The sequence below is a fragment of the Epinephelus lanceolatus genome, chromosome 9 (assembly GCF_041903045.1).
Source record: "Epinephelus lanceolatus isolate andai-2023 chromosome 9, ASM4190304v1, whole genome shotgun sequence".
Classification (NCBI taxonomy): Eukaryota; Metazoa; Chordata; class Actinopteri; order Perciformes; family Serranidae; genus Epinephelus; species Epinephelus lanceolatus.
In genome coordinates, this window is record NC_135742.1 from 42522777 (window position 1) to 42545659 (window position 22883).

General features: G+C 44.2%; 1 protein-coding gene across 1 annotated transcript in view; it reads left to right on the plus strand.

The window, feature by feature from the left end:
• The window catches only part of sh3glb2a (SH3-domain GRB2-like endophilin B2a), an 89579-nt gene that overhangs the window by 56349 nt on the left and 10347 nt on the right, over positions 1–22883 (plus strand). The window contains exons 7-9 of the mRNA XM_078170979.1: positions 2392–2415; positions 6792–6881; positions 9043–9143. Coding sequence (XP_078027105.1) covers positions 2392–2415; positions 6792–6881; positions 9043–9143 — 215 coding nt within the window. The remainder of the gene's footprint in view (positions 1–2391; positions 2416–6791; positions 6882–9042; positions 9144–22883) is intronic.

The window sequence follows — 22883 nt, forward strand, 5'->3', positions numbered from 1 at the left end:
AGAGAGAGGGAGCCCGGTGTATTATAGGGGGTCCTCCGGCAGACTAGGCCTAAGTCAGCCTAACTAGGGGCTGGTACAGGGCAAGCCTGAGCCAGCCCTAACTATAAGCTTTATCAAAGAGGAAAGTCTTAAGTCTAGTCTTAAATGTGGAGACGGTGTCTGCCTCCCGGACCGTAACAGGAAGATGATTCCACAGGAGAGGAGCCTGATAGCTGAAGGCTCTGGCTCCTGATCTGCTTTTGGAGACTTTAGGGACCACGAGTAACCCTGCGTTCTCAGAGCGCAGTGTTCTGGTGGGATAATATGGCACTATGAGCTCTCTAAGATATGACGGAGCTTGACCATTTAGAGCTTTATAAGTTAACAGTAGGATTTTAAATTCAATTCTGGATTTTACAGGGAGCCAGTGCAGAGAAGCTAAAACAGGAGAAATATGATCTCGTTTCTTAGTTCCTGTTAGTACACGTGCTGCTGCATTCTGAATTAGCTGGAGAGTTTTTAAGGACTTACTAGAGCTACCTGATAATAGAGAGTTACAGTAATCCAGCCTTGAGGTAACAAAAGCGTGGACCAATTTTTCTGCATCTTTTCGGGTCAGGATAGGCCTAATTTTCGCAATATTACGCAGATGAAAAAATGCAGTCCGTGAGGTTTGCTTTAAATGAGAATTAAAAGACAAATCTTGATCAAATATTACTCCGAGGTTTCTTACGGTAGTGCTAGAGGCCAGAGCAATGCCATCTGGAGAAACTATGTCATCAGATAAAGAGTCTCTGAGTTGTTTGGGGCCAAGAACAATAACTTCAGTTTTGTCTGAATTTAACATCAGGAAATTGGTGCTCATCCAATTTTTTATGTCTTTAAGGCAGTTATGGAGTTTAGTTAATTGATTACTTTCTTCTGGCTTCATCGATAAATACAACTGTGTATCATCCGCATAACAATGGAAATTTATAGAGTGATTTCTAATGATGTTACCTAAAGGAAGCATATATAGAGTAAATAGGATTGGTCCGAGCACAGAACCTTGCGGAACTCCAAAACAAACTTTGGTACGTAAGGATGATTCATTACGAACGTCAACAAATTGAAAACGATCAGATAAATAAGATTTAAACCAGCTTAGTGCTGAACCTTTTAGGCCAATTAAGTGATCCAGTCTCTGCAGTAGAATTTGATGGTCAATTGTGTCAAACGCCGCACTAAGATCTAATAAAACAAGAACAGAGACGAGTCCTTTGTCTGAAGCAATCAGAAGGTCATTTGTAATTTTAACTAGAGCTGTCTCAGTGCTATGATGCACTCTAAATCCTGACTGAAATTCCTCAAATAAATTATTATCCTGGAGAAAATCACACAGCTGGTCTGCGACTACTTTCTCAAGGATCTTTGACATAAAGGGAAGATTAGATATTGGTCTATAGTTGGCTAACACCTCTGGATCCAGGGTGGGCTTTTTTAGGAGAGGTTTAATTACAGCTACCTTAAAAGACTGTGGTACATAGCCTGTTAATAGGGATATATTGATCATATCTAATATATGAGTGTTAACTAAAGGAAAGACCTCCTTAAGTAGCCTAGTTGGGATGGGGTCTAAGAGACACGTTGATGATTTAGATGAAGAAATCACTGCGGTCAATTCTTGAAGAGAAATTGGGGAGAAGCAATCTAAATATATATTAGATTCTACAGCTGTGTTTGAGGTTAGATAGGTAGGCCTACCATCCGAGGGCAGGAGGTCATGAATTTTGCCTCTAATAGTTAGAATTTTGTCATTAAAAAAGCTCATAAAATCATTACTGCTAAGGGCGAAAGGAATACAAGGCTCAATAGAGCTTTGACTCTCAGTCAGCCTGGCTACAGTGCTGAAAAGAAACCTGGGGTTGTTCTTGTTTTCTTCTATTAATGCTGAGTAATAGTTTGCTCTGGCATTGCGGAGGCCCCTCTTATAAGTTTTGAGACTGTCTGTCCAGATTAAACGAGATTCTTCCAGTTTGGTTAATCGCCAATTCCTTTCAAATTTTCGCGATATTTGTTTTAACCTACGGGTTTGAGAGTTATACCAAGGAGCAAACTTTCTTTGCTTTGTTAAGAGGAGCTACAGAGTCGAGCGTTGTTCGCAGCAAGCCTACGGCGCTATCAACAAAATGATCAATTTGGGAGAGGTTAAAGTTGGCACGGGAAACCTCTGTTACTGAAGGTATTGGTATTGAATTTAACGACGAAGTAATCTTTTCCTTAAATTTTGTGACAGCACTATCTGATAAACATCTAGTATAGTAACTGTGACACTTTGAGCAGTGTACATTACACTAGTGAAGGCCCTCTGGGATATCCTGCTCTAACTTATATTTTTTTCTTCTTCTTTTGTTGTATGCTTTGGCCTCTCAGCTCTGGAGTGAGGAAGTGGAAAAAGTAAGTACGGCAGTGTTGTGGTTGTGACTTTGTCTTACTGCCTGGTGTCCAGGATTACGGCTTTAATGTGCTTCATGTGAACTACCATGTGTTTCCAACCATGTCTAATAATAAAAATGCTTATACCTGTTTTGGCTGGCCACACTAAAAGGCATTTCCCAACATAGTGAATTGTAACTGGGGATAATGATACACACTTAAAGCCTTTGCACACCAAGTCTGTACCTTTTGATGTAAATTGTTGCATGTATATAAATAAATGCGACCTCAATTTGTGTCAATCACATTTACGCACTGACTTCAAAACCTTGTTCTGTCATTTAAGTTTTAAGAACAGTTTTAAATTTGTTTTTAAACACATCCGTCAAAAGAGTTGTTGACACAGGAGAGATGACAAAAAATGTGGTGTATCTGCAAAAAAAACATCTGCAACAAGAGAAGGGAACAGGGCAGAAGAGAAAAGCGGGCCAGCAAGATAAAGAAGTGGAGATACAGTACAGGCCAAAAGTTTGGACACACCTTCTCATTCAATGCGTTTTCTTTATTTTCATGACTATTTACATTGTAGATTCTCACTGAAGGCATCAAAACTATGAATGAACACATGTGGAGTTATGTACTTAACAAAAAAAGGTGAAATAACTGAAAACATGTTTTATATTCTAGTTTCTTCAAAATAGCCACCCTTTGCTCTGATTACTGCTTTGCACACTCTTGGCATTCTCTCCATGAGCTTCAAGAGGTAGTCACCTGAAATGGTTTCCACTTCACAGGTGTGCCTTATCAGGGTTAATTAGTGGAATTTCTTGCTTTATCAACCCGCCGTGTCTTTGTGAGACGCAGAAAAGGTGAACGGATGGATTCCACATGCCTGGTTCCCACTGTGAAGCATGGAGGAGGAGGTGTGATGGTGTGGGGGTGTTTTGCTGGTGACACTGTTGGGGATTTATTCAAAATTGAAGGCACACTGAACCAGCATGGCTACTACAGCATCCTGCAGCGACATGCCATCCCATCCGGTTTGCGTTTAGTTGGACGATCATTTATTTTTCAACAGGACAATGACCCCAAACACACCTCCAGGCTGTGTAAGGGCTATTTGACCAAGAAGGAGAGTGATGGAGTGCTGCGGCAGATGACCTGGCCTCCACAGTCACCGGACCTGAACCCAGTCGAGATGGTTTGGGGTGAGCTGGACCGCAGAGTGAAGGCAAAGGGGCCAACAAGTGCTAAACACCTCTGGGAACTCCTTCAAGACTGTTGGAAAAGCATTTCAGGTGACTACCTCTTGAAGCTCATGGAGAGAATGCCAAGAGTGTGCAAAGCAGTAATCAGAGCAAAGGGTGGCTATTTTGAAGAAACTAGAATATAAAACATGTTTTCAGTTATTTCACCTTTTTTTGTTAAGTACATAACTCCACATGTGTTCATTCATAGTTTTGATGCCTTCAGTGAGAATCTACAATGTAAATAGTCATGAAAATAAAGAAAACGCATTGAATGAGAAGGTGTGTCCAAACTTTTGGCCTGTACTGTATATGAAAGCAATCTCCCTCTTTAAATCTTCAACAACAAAGAGAAGATATCATTGGCCTATTCAGAAATGCACAGCAGCAATGATGATGCTTAGAGCAGAGTGGATTTTATTGGCTGCACTGTATGATTTTATAACTCATGTAGCTGAATACAAGATGCAGGCAGAGCATCGTGACAGCCATGGAGGTAACTCCAGTGGAGAGAAGCAAGGGAGCAAATGCGTCTTTCCATTTTTGCAACAAATAAAACAATAGAATGCATTGGACTCAGTGTGCAGGGTTTCAGTTGTATGTGATGACTTTTAGCGGATGACAGATTAAAAAAAAAAAAAAAAAAGCATATGAAAAATACAGGCTTGGTTTGCAAAGGCCTTTATAGTTGTGAAGGGGGCTTCAGAAATTGTTAGACAATCTGCCAAGCTCTTAATTTGAAGCATGCTGAGGCCTTGATCCCCACACTATTGATCCAACTCCTAGCCTATTTGTTTTTACTCTTACCACTCTTCTGCACATAGTACAGTACAGTGTACAAACAACTAAAGACTACAAAACAACTTAAGTCTTCCCTTGTTATACATACTCCTCAGTATAAATTACATCAAATGTGTTTCTTCTTAGGGTTGAGGGGCATGAAAACATTTGAAACATCTTCATCTACAGTACAGGCCAAAAGTTTGGACACACCTTCTCATTCAATGCGTTTTCTTTATTTTCATGACTATTTACATTGTAGATTCTCACTGAAGGCATCAAAACTATGAATGAACACATGTGGAGTTATGTACTTAACAAAGAAAGGTGAAATAACTGAAAACATGTTTTATATTCTAGTTTCTTCAAAATAGCCACCCTTTGCTCTGATTACTGCTTTGCACACTCTTGGCATTCTCTCCATGAGCTTCAAGAGGTAGTCACCTGAAATGCTTTTCCAACAGTCTTGAAGGAGTTCCCAGAGGTGTTTAGCACTTGTTGGCCCCTTTGCCTTCACTCTGCGGTCCAGCTCACCCCAAACCATCTCGACTGGGTTCAGGTCCGGTGACTGTGGAGGCCAGGTCATCTGCCGCAGCACTCCATCACTCTCCTTCTTGGTCAAATAGCCCTTACACAGCCTGGAGGTGTGTTTGGGGTCATTGTCCTGTTGAAAAATAAATGATCGTCCAACTAAACGCAAACCGGATGGGATGGCATGTCGCTGCAGGATGCTGTGGTAGCCATGCTGGTTCAGTGTGCCTTCAATTTTGAATAAATCCCCAACAGTGTCACCAGCAAAACACCCCCACACCATCACACCTCCTCCTCCATGCTTCACAGTGGGAACCAGGCATGTGGAATCCATCCGTTCACCTTTTCTGCGTCTCACAAAGACACGGCGGTTGGAACCAAAGATCTCAAATTTGGACTCATCAGACCAAAGCACAGATTTCCACTGGTCTAATGTCCATTCCTTGTGTTTCTTGGCCCAAACAAATCTCTTCTGCTTGTTGCCTCTCCTTAGCAGTGGTTTCCTAGCAGCTATTTGACCATGAAGGCCTGATTCGCGCAGTCTCCTCTTAACAGTTGTTCTAGAGATGGGTCTGCTGTAATGATGGCCACTCGTTTTTTTCTGGTTAGCTGATTGGTTCTTGCCATAATATGAATTTTAACAGTTGTCCAATAGGGCTGTCGGCTGTGTATTAACCTGACTTCTGCACAACACAACTGATGGTCCCAACCCCATTGATAAAGCAAGAAATTCCACTAATTAACCCTGATAAGGCACACCTGTGAAGTGGAAACCATTTCAGGTGACTACCTCTTGAAGCTCATGGAGAGAATGCCAAGAGTGTGCAAAGCAGTAATCAGAGCAAAGGGTGGCTATTTTGAAGAAACTAGAATATAAAACATGTTTTCAGTTATTTCACCTTTTTTTGTTAAGTACATAACTCCACATGTGTTCATTCATAGTTTTGATGCCTTCAGTGAGAATCTACAATGTAAATAGTCATGAAAATAAAGAAAACGCATTGAATGAGAAGGTGTGTCCAAACTTTTGGCCTGTACTGTATATAACAGTTAAATCACCAAGCCCAAGAGATTATTATCATATTATTGGCAGCCTGTCATTATTTATTAGCCGTCGTTATCTTTAATCAATCAATCAATTCAATCAATTTTATTTATAAAGCCCAGTATCACAAATCACAATTTGTCTCACAGGGCTTTACAGCATACGACATCCCTCTGTCCTTTGGACCCTCACAGCGGATAAGGAAAAACTCCCCCCCAAAAAAACCCTTTAACAGGGAAAAAAAACAGTAGAAACCTCAGGAAGAGCAACTGAGGAGGGATCCCTCTTCCAGGACAGACAGACATGCAATAGATGTCGTACAGAACAGATCAACATAATAAATTAACAGTAATCCGTATGACACAATGAGACAGAAAGAGAGAGAGACAGAGAGAGAGAGAGATGCAGGACAGACAGTAATGGCAGTAGCTTACAACAACATTATTGAAAGTAATAATTATTATATATTATTATTAATAATTTATAATAAATTATAATTAATAATAATATATTAATATCTGATACATATGTGACAATAATCATATGTGTATAATAACAGTAGAAGTATGACTAATGATAACAGCAGCAGCAGGAGGCATCTGGCAGGACCACAGCAGCAACACAACCACACACGTCACACTATCCAGGCACCGCTGCAATATGAGTTAACCTGAGAGACAGTGGAGCACAAAGGCTCTGGAAGTTTAAGTGTCTTCATAATCTAGTCTGGACCTTAGAAGTATCCCGAGAAATATAAATGTAAATATTTCACTATGTTCTTACTATTGTTTCAGGCTGAACATGAACTCCGAGTGGCTCAAACAGAGTTTGACCGCCAAGCAGAGGTCACACGGCTGTTGTTGGAAGGCATCAGTAGTACTCATGTATGTCAGCTACACACCCACCACTACCTCTCCCTCTCTCACACACACACACACACACACACACACACACACACACACACACACACACACACAATCCAGGTTGCATTTGTAGTGACTGTATTTATTCACTTTTGTGAATCAACTCGTGGGTTGTTAAAAAAATCACACCCTTCATAGCACATAAGTCATTTTCAAAAGTTTGCAGTAAAGTCACTGTTTACCTGTGGTTTATTGCACAGTTAATAAGTAATGTAAAATCAATAATCTTAATGCTGTCAGTTAAATAAACATATATTACCGTTAAAACACTTTATAGTATGCATGGTTAAAGTTTAAGTGAAATCTGAGAAGGTATCTGCCTTTATTGTTCATAAAAATGGATGACAAAAACTCAGTTAAACACTCTGGAGACATACTTTACTGTGAAATGCAGTAAACATCGTCCTCTTTGAGCTGGAAACACTTAAACATTTAGTTGCACTTGTGAGGACATAAAAACAGAATGAAAGTGGATCTGCTGCATCGCTTAACAAGAACACACCCAAAATAAATTGGTTCTGATTTAACCATTTGATAAAAAATCATCTTCACAAAGGTAATTCTTTTGATTTTGATATTTGAATACCAAATTAGTCTAAGTGATGCTTACACTGGCACAGACTGGGTGAACCTTTTTTTTTAAAGGTTTCCCATTTTTAAATGTTTTTAAATATATATATTTTTTGTTTCGCTGTTCTCTTTTGTATGCAGTGCTAGAAAATAAGCAACCGTTTTAACAGGGATATTGGTACTCCAAGATGGTTTACACAGTCTAGTTACAAGTTACATACACTACTCTATGCGCAAAATCTCTGTCTTTTAGTCATTTTAGTCTGTAAGAGTCCTTAAACCTTAAAAAATCGGACAATGTATGAATACTCAGTTCAGGTATTTTCTAAAACTGATTTTTCATGATTCTTGTGCAGTGTCCTGCCTCATTATGCCTCTGTGCTGGTGATAGCTGTGGCCTGAGGCATTATGGTTTTGGGGTTGTCCATCTGAACGTCCGTCTATCCATCCGCCCCATTTTCACAAACACAATATCTCATGAACGTCTTCAAGAATTTCTGAAATTTGGTACAAACGTTCATTTGGACTTATTAATAAACTTGTCAGATTCTGGTGGGCGAAGGTCAATTCACTGTGACCTTGGGTCCATCTCAATCTCGTGAATGTGATATCTCACAGAGACTTTTAGAGATTTTTTTTTCATATATGGTACAACTGTTCACTTGGACTCAACGATGAACTGATTAGATTTTGATGGTCAATGGTCATTGTGACCTTTGACCATCTCATTCTTGTGAATGCGATATCTCAAAAGGCCTTTAGGGAGTATTGTCAAATTTGGCAGAAATGTTCACTTGGTCTCAAGGATGAACTGATTAGAATTTGGTGGTCAAAGGTCAAGGTCACTGTGACCTCTCAAAACATGGCTTTGGCCATACCTCAAGAATACAGATGTAATTATGACAAAATCTTACACAAATGTCTAACAGGACAAAATGATGAAGTGATGACATTTTATATCGAAAAGGTCAAAGGTCAGCTTCACTGTGACCTTAATATGTTGTGCAGAAACACTTTTCTGGCCATTACTCAATGTCTTAACTCAGGAACAGAGGGGGAGATATTTGGTCATACACTGAATTGGTGACACTATTCTTGTGTGTAGACCTTGAAACTGTGCTGATTTCCTTTTTAGAAGGTGTTTTTTAACCAAACTGATTTCAAATAGAATATAGTTAAATGAAGTGTTCTTACTGCACTTACACTTTCCATTTAAAAAAATAGATCAAATAAATGCATAGGAGGTAATTATATACACCGTCGCCTTTGTGAGATTAGGGCATTTGCAGATTAAACCTCCCAACAGTATAGAGAATGATTAAAATTACTTGCACAATGATCAGTTACACTATAGGCTACTTGCATAATAATACATCAGTAATATGATAGGAGATACTATAGTATGTATACAACACCTTTTACTCTAGGAGTATTTGACATTGTGGTATTACTACTTTTGCTGAAGTAAAGGATCTGAGTACTTCTTCATGGAGGTGAGCTTAAAAATCTATGTTTCTTTAAGAGTGACTGTTGCGTTGTTGCTTATTTGCAGGTGAACCACTTGCGCTGTCTGCATGAGTTTGTGGAGGCCCAAGCAGCTTATTATAAGCAGTGTCATTTCCACATGCAAGAACTCCAGAAAGAGCTGGGAAGGTGAGAACCAGTGTGGCGATAACATGACTAGATGGTTTGATTCACACAAGTTTCATTGAGCTTTACAGAGGCAGCCATTCATCCTCATACAGTACACAGTGAAATGAGCAATCAACTTCTATTTTGTAATGGTATCAAATTACTAAATGATAGTATTGCAGGTCTTTGAGTTGACAAGCTGTATGCCAACCCTAAGTATGTTAAAGATTACCCGGGGAATGCTTCTCCACCATTGAAAATTTAATTGATCCAACTACTAACCAAAAATGTTGGTGTATTCCTGCGACATTGGTTACAGCGGTGCAGTTATTTCAAGCGTCAGGATGTTTGTGTTGGGATAATTGAGCAGTGTGTACTGTAAACAACCCTAATGAGGGCAATGATGCAGGCACAGCTGTATGGAGCTTTTTTCCTATCTTTATTCAAGAGAGTGGTGTATGAGTTTGAGAGCATTATTGATTTCATGTTCAGATTTTGTAATATCGTCCCTCAAAACCCTGCCCTCGCACTCAAATAGCCTCTGCTTGCGCCTAGATCTGCTCAAACTGTGTGCTCGCACTCAGATACAATGTTGCTTGCACAGATTTCCTGCTCCAGCTGCAGCTCTTCTCCTCACGCTCAGGCTGCTTCTGTGTGCTTGAGGAATTTCTGCCTTACGCTTGGACTTTTTTGTGTAACAACCCTGTCAAAATCCCCCAACCAATAGAACGCCAGGTTTATTGTTGACCAATGAAATGATCCCTGCCTCCTTGCGGGCACGCTCGCTTTAGTTTTAGAGCGTCCCGTCCGGGATGTTCTTCCCTTGCTTTCTGTACGACTTTTGGAATAAAGGGACTGTTAATTCACACACGTCAATCAATCAATCAATCAATTTTATTTATAAAGCCCAATATCACAAATCACAATTTGCCTCACAGGGCTTTACAGCATACGACATCCCTCTGTCCTTATGACCCTCACAGCGGATAAGGAAAAACTCCCCAAAAAAACCCCTTTAACGGGGAAAAAAAACGGTAGAAACCTCAGGAAGAGCAACTGAGGAGGGATCCCTCTTCCAGGACGGACAGACGTGCAATAGATGTCGTACAGAACAGATCAGCATAATAAATTAACAGTAATCCATATGACACAATGAGACAGAGAGAGAGACAGAGAGAGAGATGCAGGTAATAACAGTAGCTTACAACAACATTATTGAAAGTAATAATATTATAGTTATAGTTCTGGCTACTGTGGTACAATATGTTGAAAGTATGTATTAATATCTGGCAGTATACATGTGTGACAATAGTCATATATGTATAATAACAGTAGAAGTATGACTAATGACTAATGATGGCAGCAGCAGCAGGAGGCATCTGGCAGGACCACGGCAGCAGCACAACCACACACGTCACGCTGTCCAGGCACCGCTGCGATATGAGTTAATCTGAGAGACAGTGGAGCACAAAGGCTCCGGAGAAGAAGCCGAGTTAGTGACATCCAGAATGGCCGAGTTAGCAAGATGCAGTAATAGAATACGAGAGAGAGAGAGAGAAGGAGAGAAGGTGCCCGGTGTATTATGGGGGGTCCTCCGGCAGACTAGGCCTAAGTCAGCCTAACTAGGGGCTGGTACAGGGCAAGCCTGAGCCAGCCCTAACTAGCTTATAAGCTAGCACCCGTATTTTTTACTATAATAGCCGCATAGAAAATATGGGTCCCAACAATTCATTTTTGTCCTCTGTGGAGGACATTAGTCTAACTAGTGTAACTCAAGTATTCTTTATGGTATCCATTTGGGTCAAATTGTGTTCTGAAGAGGACATCCAGGGCTTTCTAATGATGTAGAAATTATGTGGGTGGGGTTAACAGGGCAAACACACACCCTTTTCAAAACGTTGAATGTACATTACCATGCATCTACGGTAGGATACTACCTAAAAGGAGGATTTCGGGAAACTTCTTGCTCTATTTCCTTTAAACAATGACATTTCTTGCTGAGAGTGTATTCACACATATAGTATCTATAAAGCTTCACTCCACTGTTCTTTACCCTTCCTAGGCCACCACACACAATAAAGTTTACCTGGTCTTTGGGGTCCGTCACACAGGGGTCACGGGTCAAACTATGGGGCTCCCCATCACTTCTTATTGCCTGGGCAAGTGCTAAATGACGACATAGCAAGCATTACACCTCATCACATCATAGATAGTGAGGGGTGAGTGCAGTTGGACCACCAGGCCTTAAACCCAGTCGTATAGGGTACCAATCCTGCACCCTGTCAGACCCATTGGTATAGCTATTAAGAATACACTCTACCTTGCTACAGCTATCCATCATAGTGTTAAGCATTGGAGACAGCCACATAATAATTCCAGGGGAGTAAAAGTCCTTTGTAGCTCATATATTTAGAGATAAAGCATAAAATACCCCATAGTCCCATTGTAACTCAATTGAAACTCATTGACTAACTCTGGAAATTGAAGACCCGACTAAGTCCCGTTGTCCTCTACAGAGGACATGTGATAAAAATATGTATATACACACAGTGGAAACCGCTTATAGTGATCACTTCCGTCTGGTTTAAATTGATCACTATAAGCGGATAATTATTATAACCAGTTTTGGTTTTTTTTCTCTCTGAATTTCTCATGCAGATTACCATCTAATTGACATTCGTATATTTGTTACATGAATATTCCTCTCATTCACCGGCTTTCTCGCTACCACTGCTCGCTCACCTCATCCATTCTCTAGCTCGCTCGACCACTGCTTCTCTCTCTCTTTTTTTTAAAACATGAGTCTCAAAGCCGTCAGCAAAGCCTAACTTTACTTTTAACGTTATCAAAGAAAGAGAAATGTCCTCTTTCTTCCTGTGGCAGGGTTGTAAAGCGTTACAGGTTGTGTTTCTCCTAATGTCGATTCTGGTTCAACTTTCTCGCTGCGGCGCCCACCCCCCGCTGCCATGCACAACACACAACCGCCCATTGCCAGCTGGTGACCTGAGGCTGGTGACGTGTGCACATTGAAATCATGACGGAGAAAAGAAAAGGAAAAAGTCATTTTCTCTCAATGTAAAACGTAGTCTCACTGATATTTATGACAAACTGCTAAAAACGAGCCAACGAGATGCAGCAGCGAAACAAGCATTTGAAACAGTCAGTAACATTCATTAAATAGCGAAGCTGCCCGTTTCATTACTTTATATTAATTTAACAAATATACAAATGTCAATTAGATGGTAATCTGCATGAGAAATTCAGAAGAAAAAAAAAATCGGTTATAATAATTATCCGCTTACAGTGATCAATTTGACCCGGACAGAAGTGATCCCTGTAAGCGGTTACCACTGTGTGTGTGTGTGTGTGTGTGTGTGTGTGTGTATAAATATTATATTCTATGCGGCTATTATAGTAAAAAATTACGGACGCACGTGTGTAAATTAACTTGACGTCTGAATTTATTTACAATTATATAAAAATATTAATTATATGTGCTTTTGCTTTCAAGCTGATGCTTAATTAAGTGGAGATTGTTAATTTGTCTATAGCACATAGACTAGATATAAATTTGGGTATGATGCAAATTAGCTACAACAGGCATAAATGGAAAAAATGGTAAAAAAAAAAAAAAAAAGTAATAACACATTTTCCCGTCTCAGGTATGTAGATTTATTAATGCCATGTAATTATTTTCAATGTCCTGACTATAACACCAACTATTATAGTTCAATGTGAAACAGAGCTCAAGCTTTTCACTTAGAACACTGGTGCTAGGAAGTGCATCATGATTTACATCGGAGTCTCCATCACTGCTGCTCCTGTTGTCAGTATTCTCACTACTGCTGCTTTCATCACCTGGTGTAGAAAAAAGAAATCACCATAGAAAAGTGCAGACATTTTTATCTACATTATATACACATCATGTACACATGATTACATTCACAAATATATGGCCATATGTAAACGATAAAAAGCTGAAACTCTACACGAAATCATAGCATTATTACTGCTGTTTTTAATAAGATTTTTTATTTGGCCTTTTGTTTAAGGACAGCATGAAGTGGGGAAATAGAGAATGGGGGAATGACACGGGCCGCAAGCTGGGGTCGAGTCCTGACTGCTGCGGCGAGGCGGCGCCTCTGTCCATGGGGCCTGTGCATGCTACGTACAGACTGCACTCTACAACAGGTGATGAAAACAGCAGTAATAGGGACGTCGGTAGCTTAGTGGATAGTGCAGACGCCCCTATTACTGCCGTTTTCATCACCTGGTGTATGAGTGTTGTGAGGAATAGTGTGGGGTAGCTGAGTAGATTGTGCTGGCAGTACCCAACTGGCTATGTTCTTCGGTTAGAAAGAAGCTGCATTACTCCAGATTCCATATTTAGGCTCCTTTAATGAACTTAAAAATATAGTACAGAAAGTGCAGACGTGTGTGTGTGTGTGGTTTCCTATGAGGCAAACATAGGGGAAATAGTTATTAGGCAGGCCATACTACATACATACATGCAACACAACGCAGTATTCTGAATAACATATGTAATATATAAAATGGCCATAGGGTGGCGGTCCTGGGCAACACAAATGCACCCATACACTATCTACAGGCTTGAGAGAGAAATATTACACATTACGATGCTATCGTCAGTGTTGAATCATCTACATTTCCATATAAACTAAGTACCAGTATGAAAAGGAAAGTAGAATAACATTAGAATAATCCTAACCTGACATACAATCGTCTCAGGTAACACATACACCAAAAACGGAACACATGTGGATAGTAGCTAGCGATCTCAGCCATAGCATTCTCTAAGAACATGTAACGTCGGAATAATCACAATATTAAACGCTTCCACAGATGAACAGACAGTCGCCCAACAACGGCAGGGAGTTTTCCACAAGTGTAGTCTTCATCACTGTCCCCACTGTCACTGAGACAACTGTCGTCACTTTCGACTGGTGGAATCCCGGTTTGAAGTCCACCTGGTCGCTTCTCATAGAACATTGATGCATTCATTTTGTTCTGTGTTATGAAAAAGCACAGAAATTGCATTTATATCCCAGCATGCTATTTTTTATAATAATTACAGAAATTAACTAGAATGGCATTTCCCAAAGAAAATGCATGTGAGTGCCGAAATCAATCTAAATACAGCATTATCTATATGCTGCTATTATGGTCGAATGTAGCTGTTACAGACGAAAGTAGCGAATAAGCAACAAACAGAAATCTTCAAATAACATAAAAAGTATTCGTCAAATGAAGTCTATTCCAACATGTCGGCTGTAGAAGCAAACAATGAGCTGGTACGTATTTTTATCTTAGCAAAACTTACCACATATTGGACAATTTCTCCAAATTTGCAGCCTCCACACGCAGTGATTGTTAGCCAAAGCGTTAGCTTCCATGAACCGGATGTAGTTCTCACTCCAACCGGTCCTACAGGAAACCAGTGCTTGCAAAAGGTTCCTAGGTACGTATTGAATATGCACAAACTGGCACTGGGGGAATACATACACTATCTCGGCTGCAGTCTAAATGGAAGCGGTATGATGCGAATTCGCGACAATCGGCATCATTCCAAAAGTCGTAAAGAAAGCAAGGGAAGAACTTTTAATTAAAGCCCTGGAGGGCGGGAGTGGATGAACCCGATTAAAAAGTACCCGCCCAGACAGGATGCTCTAAAACTAAAGCGAGCGCGCCCGCAAAAAGGCAGGGATCATTTCATTGGTCAACAATAAACCTGGCATTCTATTGGTTGGGGGATTTTGACAGGGTTGTTACACAAAAAAATCCAAGCACAAGGCAGAAATCTGAGAGCAGAAATTCCTCAAGCACACAGAAGCAGCTTGAGCGCGAGGAGAAGAGCTGCAGCTGAAGTAGGAAATCTGTGCAAGCAACATGGTATCTGAGTGTGAGCACACAGTTTGAGCAGAAACAGAGTAGATCTAAGCGCAAGCAGAGGCTATTTGAGTGCGAGGGCAGGGTTTTGAGGGACAATATTACAAAATGTGAATGTGAAATCAATAAATAACTGTTCTCTATCGTCTCGAGACTATCTCTCCACTCCGTCACATATTCCATATGTACGGGGTATGATCCCCCTGCTTGTCAGGGTACGTGGATAATTCTTTAAGACACACCGGCTTGCCCGGCCACGCCCCATTGCGTAGCTATAAAGCGCCTGTGTTGGCGTGTAATCACTGATTGTTTGATCTCCACTTGTGCGTCAGGGTGCAGTGTCTCACAATCCGTATTGCAAAAAAAAGAAAAGAATTGAGTTGTAAGGAAAGAGAAGGAAGGTGTACAGTTTTGAGTTCGCTTACCTGTGTAAGTCGGGGCATCTGTCTTTGGCAGCCTCCCTGGATTGCTGTGTCCTAGAGCTCTTTCTGCCCTGTGTCAGCAGAGTCATCATCCTGCTTGGTCGAGCCGGAGGTTGTCTGGCTCCCGACAGCGGTGACTGTGTGTTATTCCCGGCGTATTGCTCGCGGCTCCTGAGCTAACGCGCTTGGTGGATACGCGCTGTGTGCTGACGGGTTTTTGCTTTAAGCGTTCTCTCACCGGCGTATTCCTCGCGGCTCGTGAGCTAACACATTTGGTGGATACGCGCTGTGTGCTGAGGGTTTTTGCTTTAAGCGTTCTCTCACCGGCGTATCGCTCAAAAAAATAAAAAATAAATAAATATAAATAAATAAATATAAAGCAAAGTTAGCTGTGGTGCTACTGGCTAACGGTAAACAGGAAGTGGTGGAGTACTTCCGGGTTCCGGTCCCTGGCAGTATGGCACATCAGGAGGGACATTGCTGTGTGGGTTGTGGGGTGGCCATGCCCCTAGAGGATGGGCATGATAGCTGCGCACTATGTTTGGGACATGAGCATGCTCTGGTTTCTAAGGAGAATCCTCAGTCATGCATGGACTGTTTTATTTTGCCTGCACATACTAGGGAGGCTCGTTGTCACCTTTTTGTTGCAAAGCGTGCAGGCTCCCAGATTTCTGAAGGGCCTAGGCAGAAAACTGGGAGAATGGCTGCAGCCTCGGAGGGAAGGGCATGTTCAGGAGTCTGGCAGGCTCCATTGCCTCCTCTTCAGCCTATGGTGGTCCGACCTCCACTTAGCTCCTTCCTTCCCCCGCCTTCAGAGTTAGGCAGGAAGGACGAGGAAGCTGAGGAGGAGGACGTGGATGTGGAAACCGTCTTTTCCTCTGAGGACAACGACCTCTCTTGTGCACAGCAGACAGTGGGCGAAATAACAAGAGGGTAGCTAGCCCGCCGTTTTGAGGAGGTGATTAACAGGGCTTCCAGGGCTCTGGGCGTTGCCCTCCCTGAGAACCCCCGAGCCACCTCCTCTAGGTTTGAGGAGGATATGGAGGTGCGCCCTGCATCTACCCACGTGCCCCTCCTACCTGACTTTAAAGAGCTGCTGTGCCAGCAGTTCCACTCTCCAGCGGCGGCTCACAAGTGGTCTGCGACATGTCGCCGGTTCTCCAATGTGCATGACAGGGACCAGATTGCCTGTGGGCCACTTCCCCCAGTGGACCAAACCCTCACCCCACTAGTTTCTCCCTCCAGCTCCATCCTTGGTAATGCCACCTGCTCCAGCAAGAACTGCAGGGTTATGGATAGTCTGCTCGCTAAGCTACATAAGGCTATGGCAGTGCAGACTTGGCTGGCCAATACCGGGGCTATTCTGTCCCTTTACCTCCGCGACTTGTCTCGTCGGGTTCAGGATGACACCAGTGTAGGTGAGGAGCTGCAGATGGCCTCCTCATGCCTCTCCTCGGTGATGAAGGAGCAGGCTGGGGCAGCAGGCAGTGCCTTGGCTTCCTTCTGGGTGGTTAGGTGCCACTTGTGGCTGTCTCAATCCCAGCTACAGCAGGGGGATAGAGACTGCCTGCTTAAAGTGCCGGTGGAACCCACTGCTATGTTTGGGCCTCATGCTACCGCCTTGATGCAGCAGGCACAGGAGAGCCGTCGCTGTGCAAAGGAGGTCTCAGGGGGCCTTGCCAGGCGTGTCACGGGCTCTAGGGGGTCAAGGCCGTCTCGGTCTCAGCCTGCACCACCTCCAGAGGCCTCGACATGGGGTCAAGGGGATCTCTGACTCCAGTTGGAGGCTTCCCGGCGGTGTAGGTACCGCCGACAGGGCAGAAGGAGAGGACCACCTGCTAAGGCCATGGGGTCCTCCAAGCGCCCCCCGCCCTCCTGACAATTACCAGGCCCTGGCCAACCTGTCTCCTCCGCCTGCCTCTCACGAGACGGCCTGGTTGGCCCTGGGAGCGGACCCATGGGTGGTCTCAACCATGACCCATGGATACCGTCTCCAGTTTTCACGCCGGCCACCTGTAACAAGGAAACCCACCTTTACAACGGTGAGCGATCCTCAACGAAGACTAGTTTTGGAGGCGGAGCTGTCCACCCTCCTGGAGAAGGTGGCTATAAGGGAGGTGGCCTCTGGGGATCACCAGGCTGGGTTTTTCTCCCGCTACTTCCTGACCCCAAAGAAGGATAGGGGACTTCGCCCGATTCTGGACCTCAGGGGGCTCAGCAGGTATCTCCGGCCCCTGTGATACCGGTTCCTGACAGTCCCCAGGGTGAGACAGGCGGTCATTGCAGAGGACTGGTTTGCCACTATAGACCTCAAGGATGCGTATTTCCAGATACCCACCTGGAGGGGTCACTGGCGGTTCCTGCGCTTCGGTTTTGCAGGCAGGGTGTACGAGTTTCGGGTGCTGCCATTCAGTATTTCTCTGGCACCCCGAACCTTCACTCGCTGTATGGATGCGGCCCTCTCCCCCCTGAGGCAGAGAGGAATCAGGATCCTAAATTACCTCGACGACTGGCTCGTCTGTGCAGTCTCAGAGGAGCAGTGCCGCCACCACGTAGCCCTGCTGTTGGAGCACGTTCAGCGCCTAGGTCTGCGCCTGAACTACAAGAAGAGCGGGCTCCAGCCTTCCCAGGTGACGACCTTCCTGGGGATGGTCCTGGACTCGAGGAGGGCAACGGTTACGTTGACCCTGGAGAGGCAGCAGGCTCTCAGAACTTGCCTTGCCCTTTTCCAGTTGCACGCTCGGGTCAACTGGGGACTCTGCCTTCGCCTCATGGGCTTAATGGCAGCCATGGTGCAGGTGGTCCCCCTCGCCCTCTTGCACATGCGGCCTGTACAGAGATGCCTGCTGGGTTTGGGTCTGTGCCCTCAGAGGTCCCACAAGACCAAAGTGGTAGTCTCTCGGAGGCTCCACAGGGCCCTCCAGTGGTGGAAGGTCCCAGCAAACATCGTGGTAGGCCAGGCTTTGGGTCCAGTGGTCTATCGCCAGCTGGTGTACACGGACGCATCCTCCTCGGGGTGGGGCGCAGTACACGAACTGGACCGGCCGGTGGCTGTGTCAGCACATAAATGTCCTAGAGCTGAGGGCAGTTCTCCTCGCTCTGTGTCATTTCCTGCCGAGGCTGAGGGGTCATCACGTCATTGTCCGCACCGACAGCACAGTGACGGCCGCTTACATCAACAGGCAGGGGGGCCTGGGCTCCCCTGCCCTGTGCAAGCTGGCAACCACTCTGTGGCAGTGGGCTCACCCGCTCTTCCTCTCACTCAGGGCCGTGCATGTGCCAGGGGCACTGAACTGTGCGGCAGACATCATGTCGAGAGGAGGGCCCCAGCCGGGGGAGTGGAGACTCCACCCTCAGGTGGTCTCCGAGATATGGCGCCGCTTCGGCAGGTTTATGTGGCTGGTTCTCGGCGATTCCGCCTCTGCTGGACGGGCCGCCATGGGAGCTCCCGCACCGGAGGGACCTGCTCTCCCAGGCAAACGGAGCCCTGTTCCACCCCTTTCCAGCGGGGCTCAGGCTGGTGGCTTGGCCCCTGAGAGGGAAAGGCTCCTGGCCTTAGGATTGCCAGAGCCTGTGGTGGCGACAGTGCAGCATGCCCGGGCACCATCCACAAGGGCTGCTTATTCGCACCGTTGGCAGGTGTTTACCAACTGGTGTGAGTCTCAGCAGGTGGACCCCTACTTGGCTCCGGCTCAGGAGATCCTGCGGTTCTTGCAGTCCCAGCTTGAAGCACAGAAAGCTGCTGTAACACTGTGAGGGTTGGTGGCAGCAATCAAGGCAGTGCGTATCGGCGAGTTGGAGGACTGTGTCTTCATTTCCCGGTTCCTTCTGGGGGCCCAGCGACTCACGGTGCGTACCACTGGTCCGGCAGTTCCCCCTTGGGACTTGGATGTCGTCCTTGGGGCCCTTCAGCATTCCCCCTTTGAACCTCTTGGGGGTGCTGATTTGAAGTGGCTCTCCATGAAAACCGCCTTTCTGCTCGTCGTCACTTCGGCGAGAAGAGTGAGTGAAGTCCATGCCTTGTCGGTGCATGGTGACTGTTGTCGGTTCTCCCCGGATGGCTCGAGTGTGGTTCTCCGCCCCAACCCAGCCTTCCTGCCTAAGGTCCTTACCGAGTTCCATCTGTCTCAGTCAGTCGAGCTTAGGTCTCTCTCCTCTCCTAGTGCTGGCAAGGAGGTTGAGCAGGGCCAGTCTGCTCTGTGCCTGGTCAGGGCCTTGACAGAGTACATTCGGCGCACTCAGGCTGTCCGGAGGTCTGACCAGCTCTTTGTGTGTTATGACCCTGGGTGTTTAGGCAGGCCTTTGTCGAAGTCCAGGCTGTCACACTGGATCGTAGACACTATTCAGCAGGCTTATGTACTGTCGGGTGTGCCTGTTCCATCAGGGGTCCAGGCACATTCCAGGCCCATGAGTGTGGCTGCCTCATGGGCCTTGTGGCGGGGGGCCTCCCTTGCTTCCATATGCTCCGCCGCCACGTGGTCGTCCCAGTCGACCTTTACCAGGTTCTACCGTTTGAACGTGGCCGCCAGCCCCTTGTTTGGGAAGCGGGTGCTGGGCGTGGCCCGACGGTAGACATTTTTGTCTCCCCCTCAGCCTTGCGTCTTGGAGGCTGATTGAGTGGCTGCTCCGTGAACAGGATGGCCTTTGCGTCTTGCGGGGCCCCTACCTGTCCCCCTTGGGTTAGCCTTGCGTCTTGCGGGCTTCCCGGGCAGCCCTTCCCTCCCATGGGTGGCCCTAGCGCCTTGCGGGGCCTACTCCTGTGAGTTGTATATAGTGTACATTTGTAAATAGTTTGATTGTTGCACGTTGTGGTGTGGGATTGTGGGCTGCACCGTCTCCTCACGGGGTGTCTTAAAGATCTACCCCGTACATATGGAATATGTAACGGAGTAGAGAGATAGTCTCGAGACGATAGAGAACGTATGGTTACACTGTAACCTTGGTTCTCTGAGTGAAGAGACTATCTCTCCAATCCTTAGGCCGCTCGGAGACACGTTTCGATCAAAACTATCAGTGATTACACGCCAGCGCAGGCGCTTTATAGCTACGCAATGGGGCGTGGCCGGGCAAGCCGGTGTGTCTTAAAGAATTATCCACATACCCTGACAAGCAGGGGGATCATACCCCGTACATATGGAATATGTAACGGAGTGGAGAGATAGTCTCTTGACTCAGAGAACCAAGGTTACAGTGTAACATACGATATACCACTCTCTTGAATAAACATAGGAAAAAAGCTCCATACAGCTGGAGTCCTTTTCTTTTTGGATAAAATAGCACAGTAAAAGTGTTTGAGTTGACCCAGACTGCAGCTCTTCATCTAACCAGCTCACTATGGCTGCTGTTAATTTTGCCATTTGTACCTGCAATGTTCAGTCTTTCTATCTTGATATCAGTGGTTGTAGGCTAGGGCTCTTTTTGTTGTTATAAGAATAAGTAGAGTTTCACATGCCCTCTAAGTTTAAGTTATGTCCTCAAGAAAAGCTTAAAGCTACACATGGGAAATATTTAATGCAGTTTTATGATTAAGATCATTTACTTCAGTTTAGTTATCATACAAATGCCTAATTTCTCTCAACTTGAGCAAGCCTTATCAAGGAAAACATGCATTTTGTAATTTATTAGCTTTTAATGATTAGCTATTGGCAATATTTAATCATCAACATGCCTAATAATTGAGAAAAGTAAAAGTTGCATCATTTTTTTCTCAATTCAAAGCTGTGTTGATCTAAATCCTGACATTTCACAATGTGAAGAGACATATAGATGCACATATATTGAATAAATGTGAATTGAGTTCTACTATTTTAATGCTCCAGACATTACAGATACTTGTATTTGATAAATTTATTCCTATAAATACACATACACAAAACACAAACTAGGCTCTGTCCTCAGTTCCAATCAGGTTCTACAGATGCCTGTCCCATATTGTTACTTTTGGTTTTGTCAGATTATGATAAATAATTTTCATTGTCTCATGCCCTCAGTTCTGATGAGGACGTGTGAGTATGCCTTGTCTTCTCCTGTGCTGTTGTGATTTATCTTTCTATTTGTGTGTATGTTTTACCCACACATGATTGATTTCCAATGCTTACTAGATCCATATTGAATACAAATAAATTCTTAAGCGCTGCAAATTGGAAGTCATTGCATCTGTTTTTTTCCCCTCTATTGGGAACAGAATGAGATTGAAGTCTGTATATGCTTTTCTATCTAAAGGGCAGTGCAGCAACCAGAGCAGGAGGGCCATTCAAAAGTGCAGTGCCATTACACACGGCCATTCACTGTATTTACCTTCATTAAAGCTACAGTTGGTAACTTTTATGAAAATGACTTTCTGTTATATTTGCTGAAACTGTCACTACATCTACACGAGGCAGAAAGTCCATGAAAAAAATCATGTTCCTCCGCCTCCACTTCATAGCACTTTTGATGGCATTTGCTGGAATCTAATAAGGCTAAAGGAAAACAACCAATCAGAGCCAAGTAGTGTCTAACACAGCTGACAATCATTTTAATCACTGTGGTCAAACTAGGCAGTGCTGAACAAATAGGAATTGAGATTCTGTTTCTGCATTGTCTATTTCTCCCCTCAAATATTTTCAGAAACACATTCAGGGCCGAATTCACAAAGAATGAACTGCAGCCGCTGATAGCACCTTGAATTGCACTTCACTTGCACCCGCAGTTTGCTCCGTCTTAATGTCCTATTCACAAAGGATATTGCGCTAATGATATACCAGCGTAAACACGCCCACAAAGTTTGGCAGCTGAGTGCAGTTTGCCCCTGATTGCAATCAGCCACATGGCAAAGTATAAATGCTGGTTTTGCGCCAAGAACACCGTGGCAGAACTATGGCAGACTGTTTGGCAAAGTACTGAATACTGTATACCCTCATGTAGTGATGTCTGCTAGTGAGTCAGTCTAACAGTGTCGGATGGGTTGAGGCTGTGGGTATGACCAAGTTTGACCACTTTATCACTATTCCCTCTCACTTATAGCTGGTTTTTCATTAGCTTTTGAATTTCATATGAATTATGGAACTGTTTTTGTTCACGTTTGTTTCCCCCGTTTCATAAAATAAATTATTGAAAGTTGCTTTTGAAGTGCGTGACAGAAGTGCGTTTTGAGAACGACCGCAGACTGTCACCTGTCACCCATCTTTGGATGGCATTAAAGTAATAATGATTATAATAATAATGTCAAAATATTATTTAGGCTACAGACTGATTTAACAGACGATCACTGCTGCCACGATCACTGGAAAGTCTGGGCGAGAGGCTTCCACAGAGGAGCGCCCAGTTTGCACCAGCTTTCTAAAGACGTTATTTACTTCACTCAAACCGCGTGTGGCTATTAGCGCTGGTGTTAGTGAATTAGACGTTGTTTATCAATGAGGCTCATTTGCATAGAAAGGGGCAGTTTTTG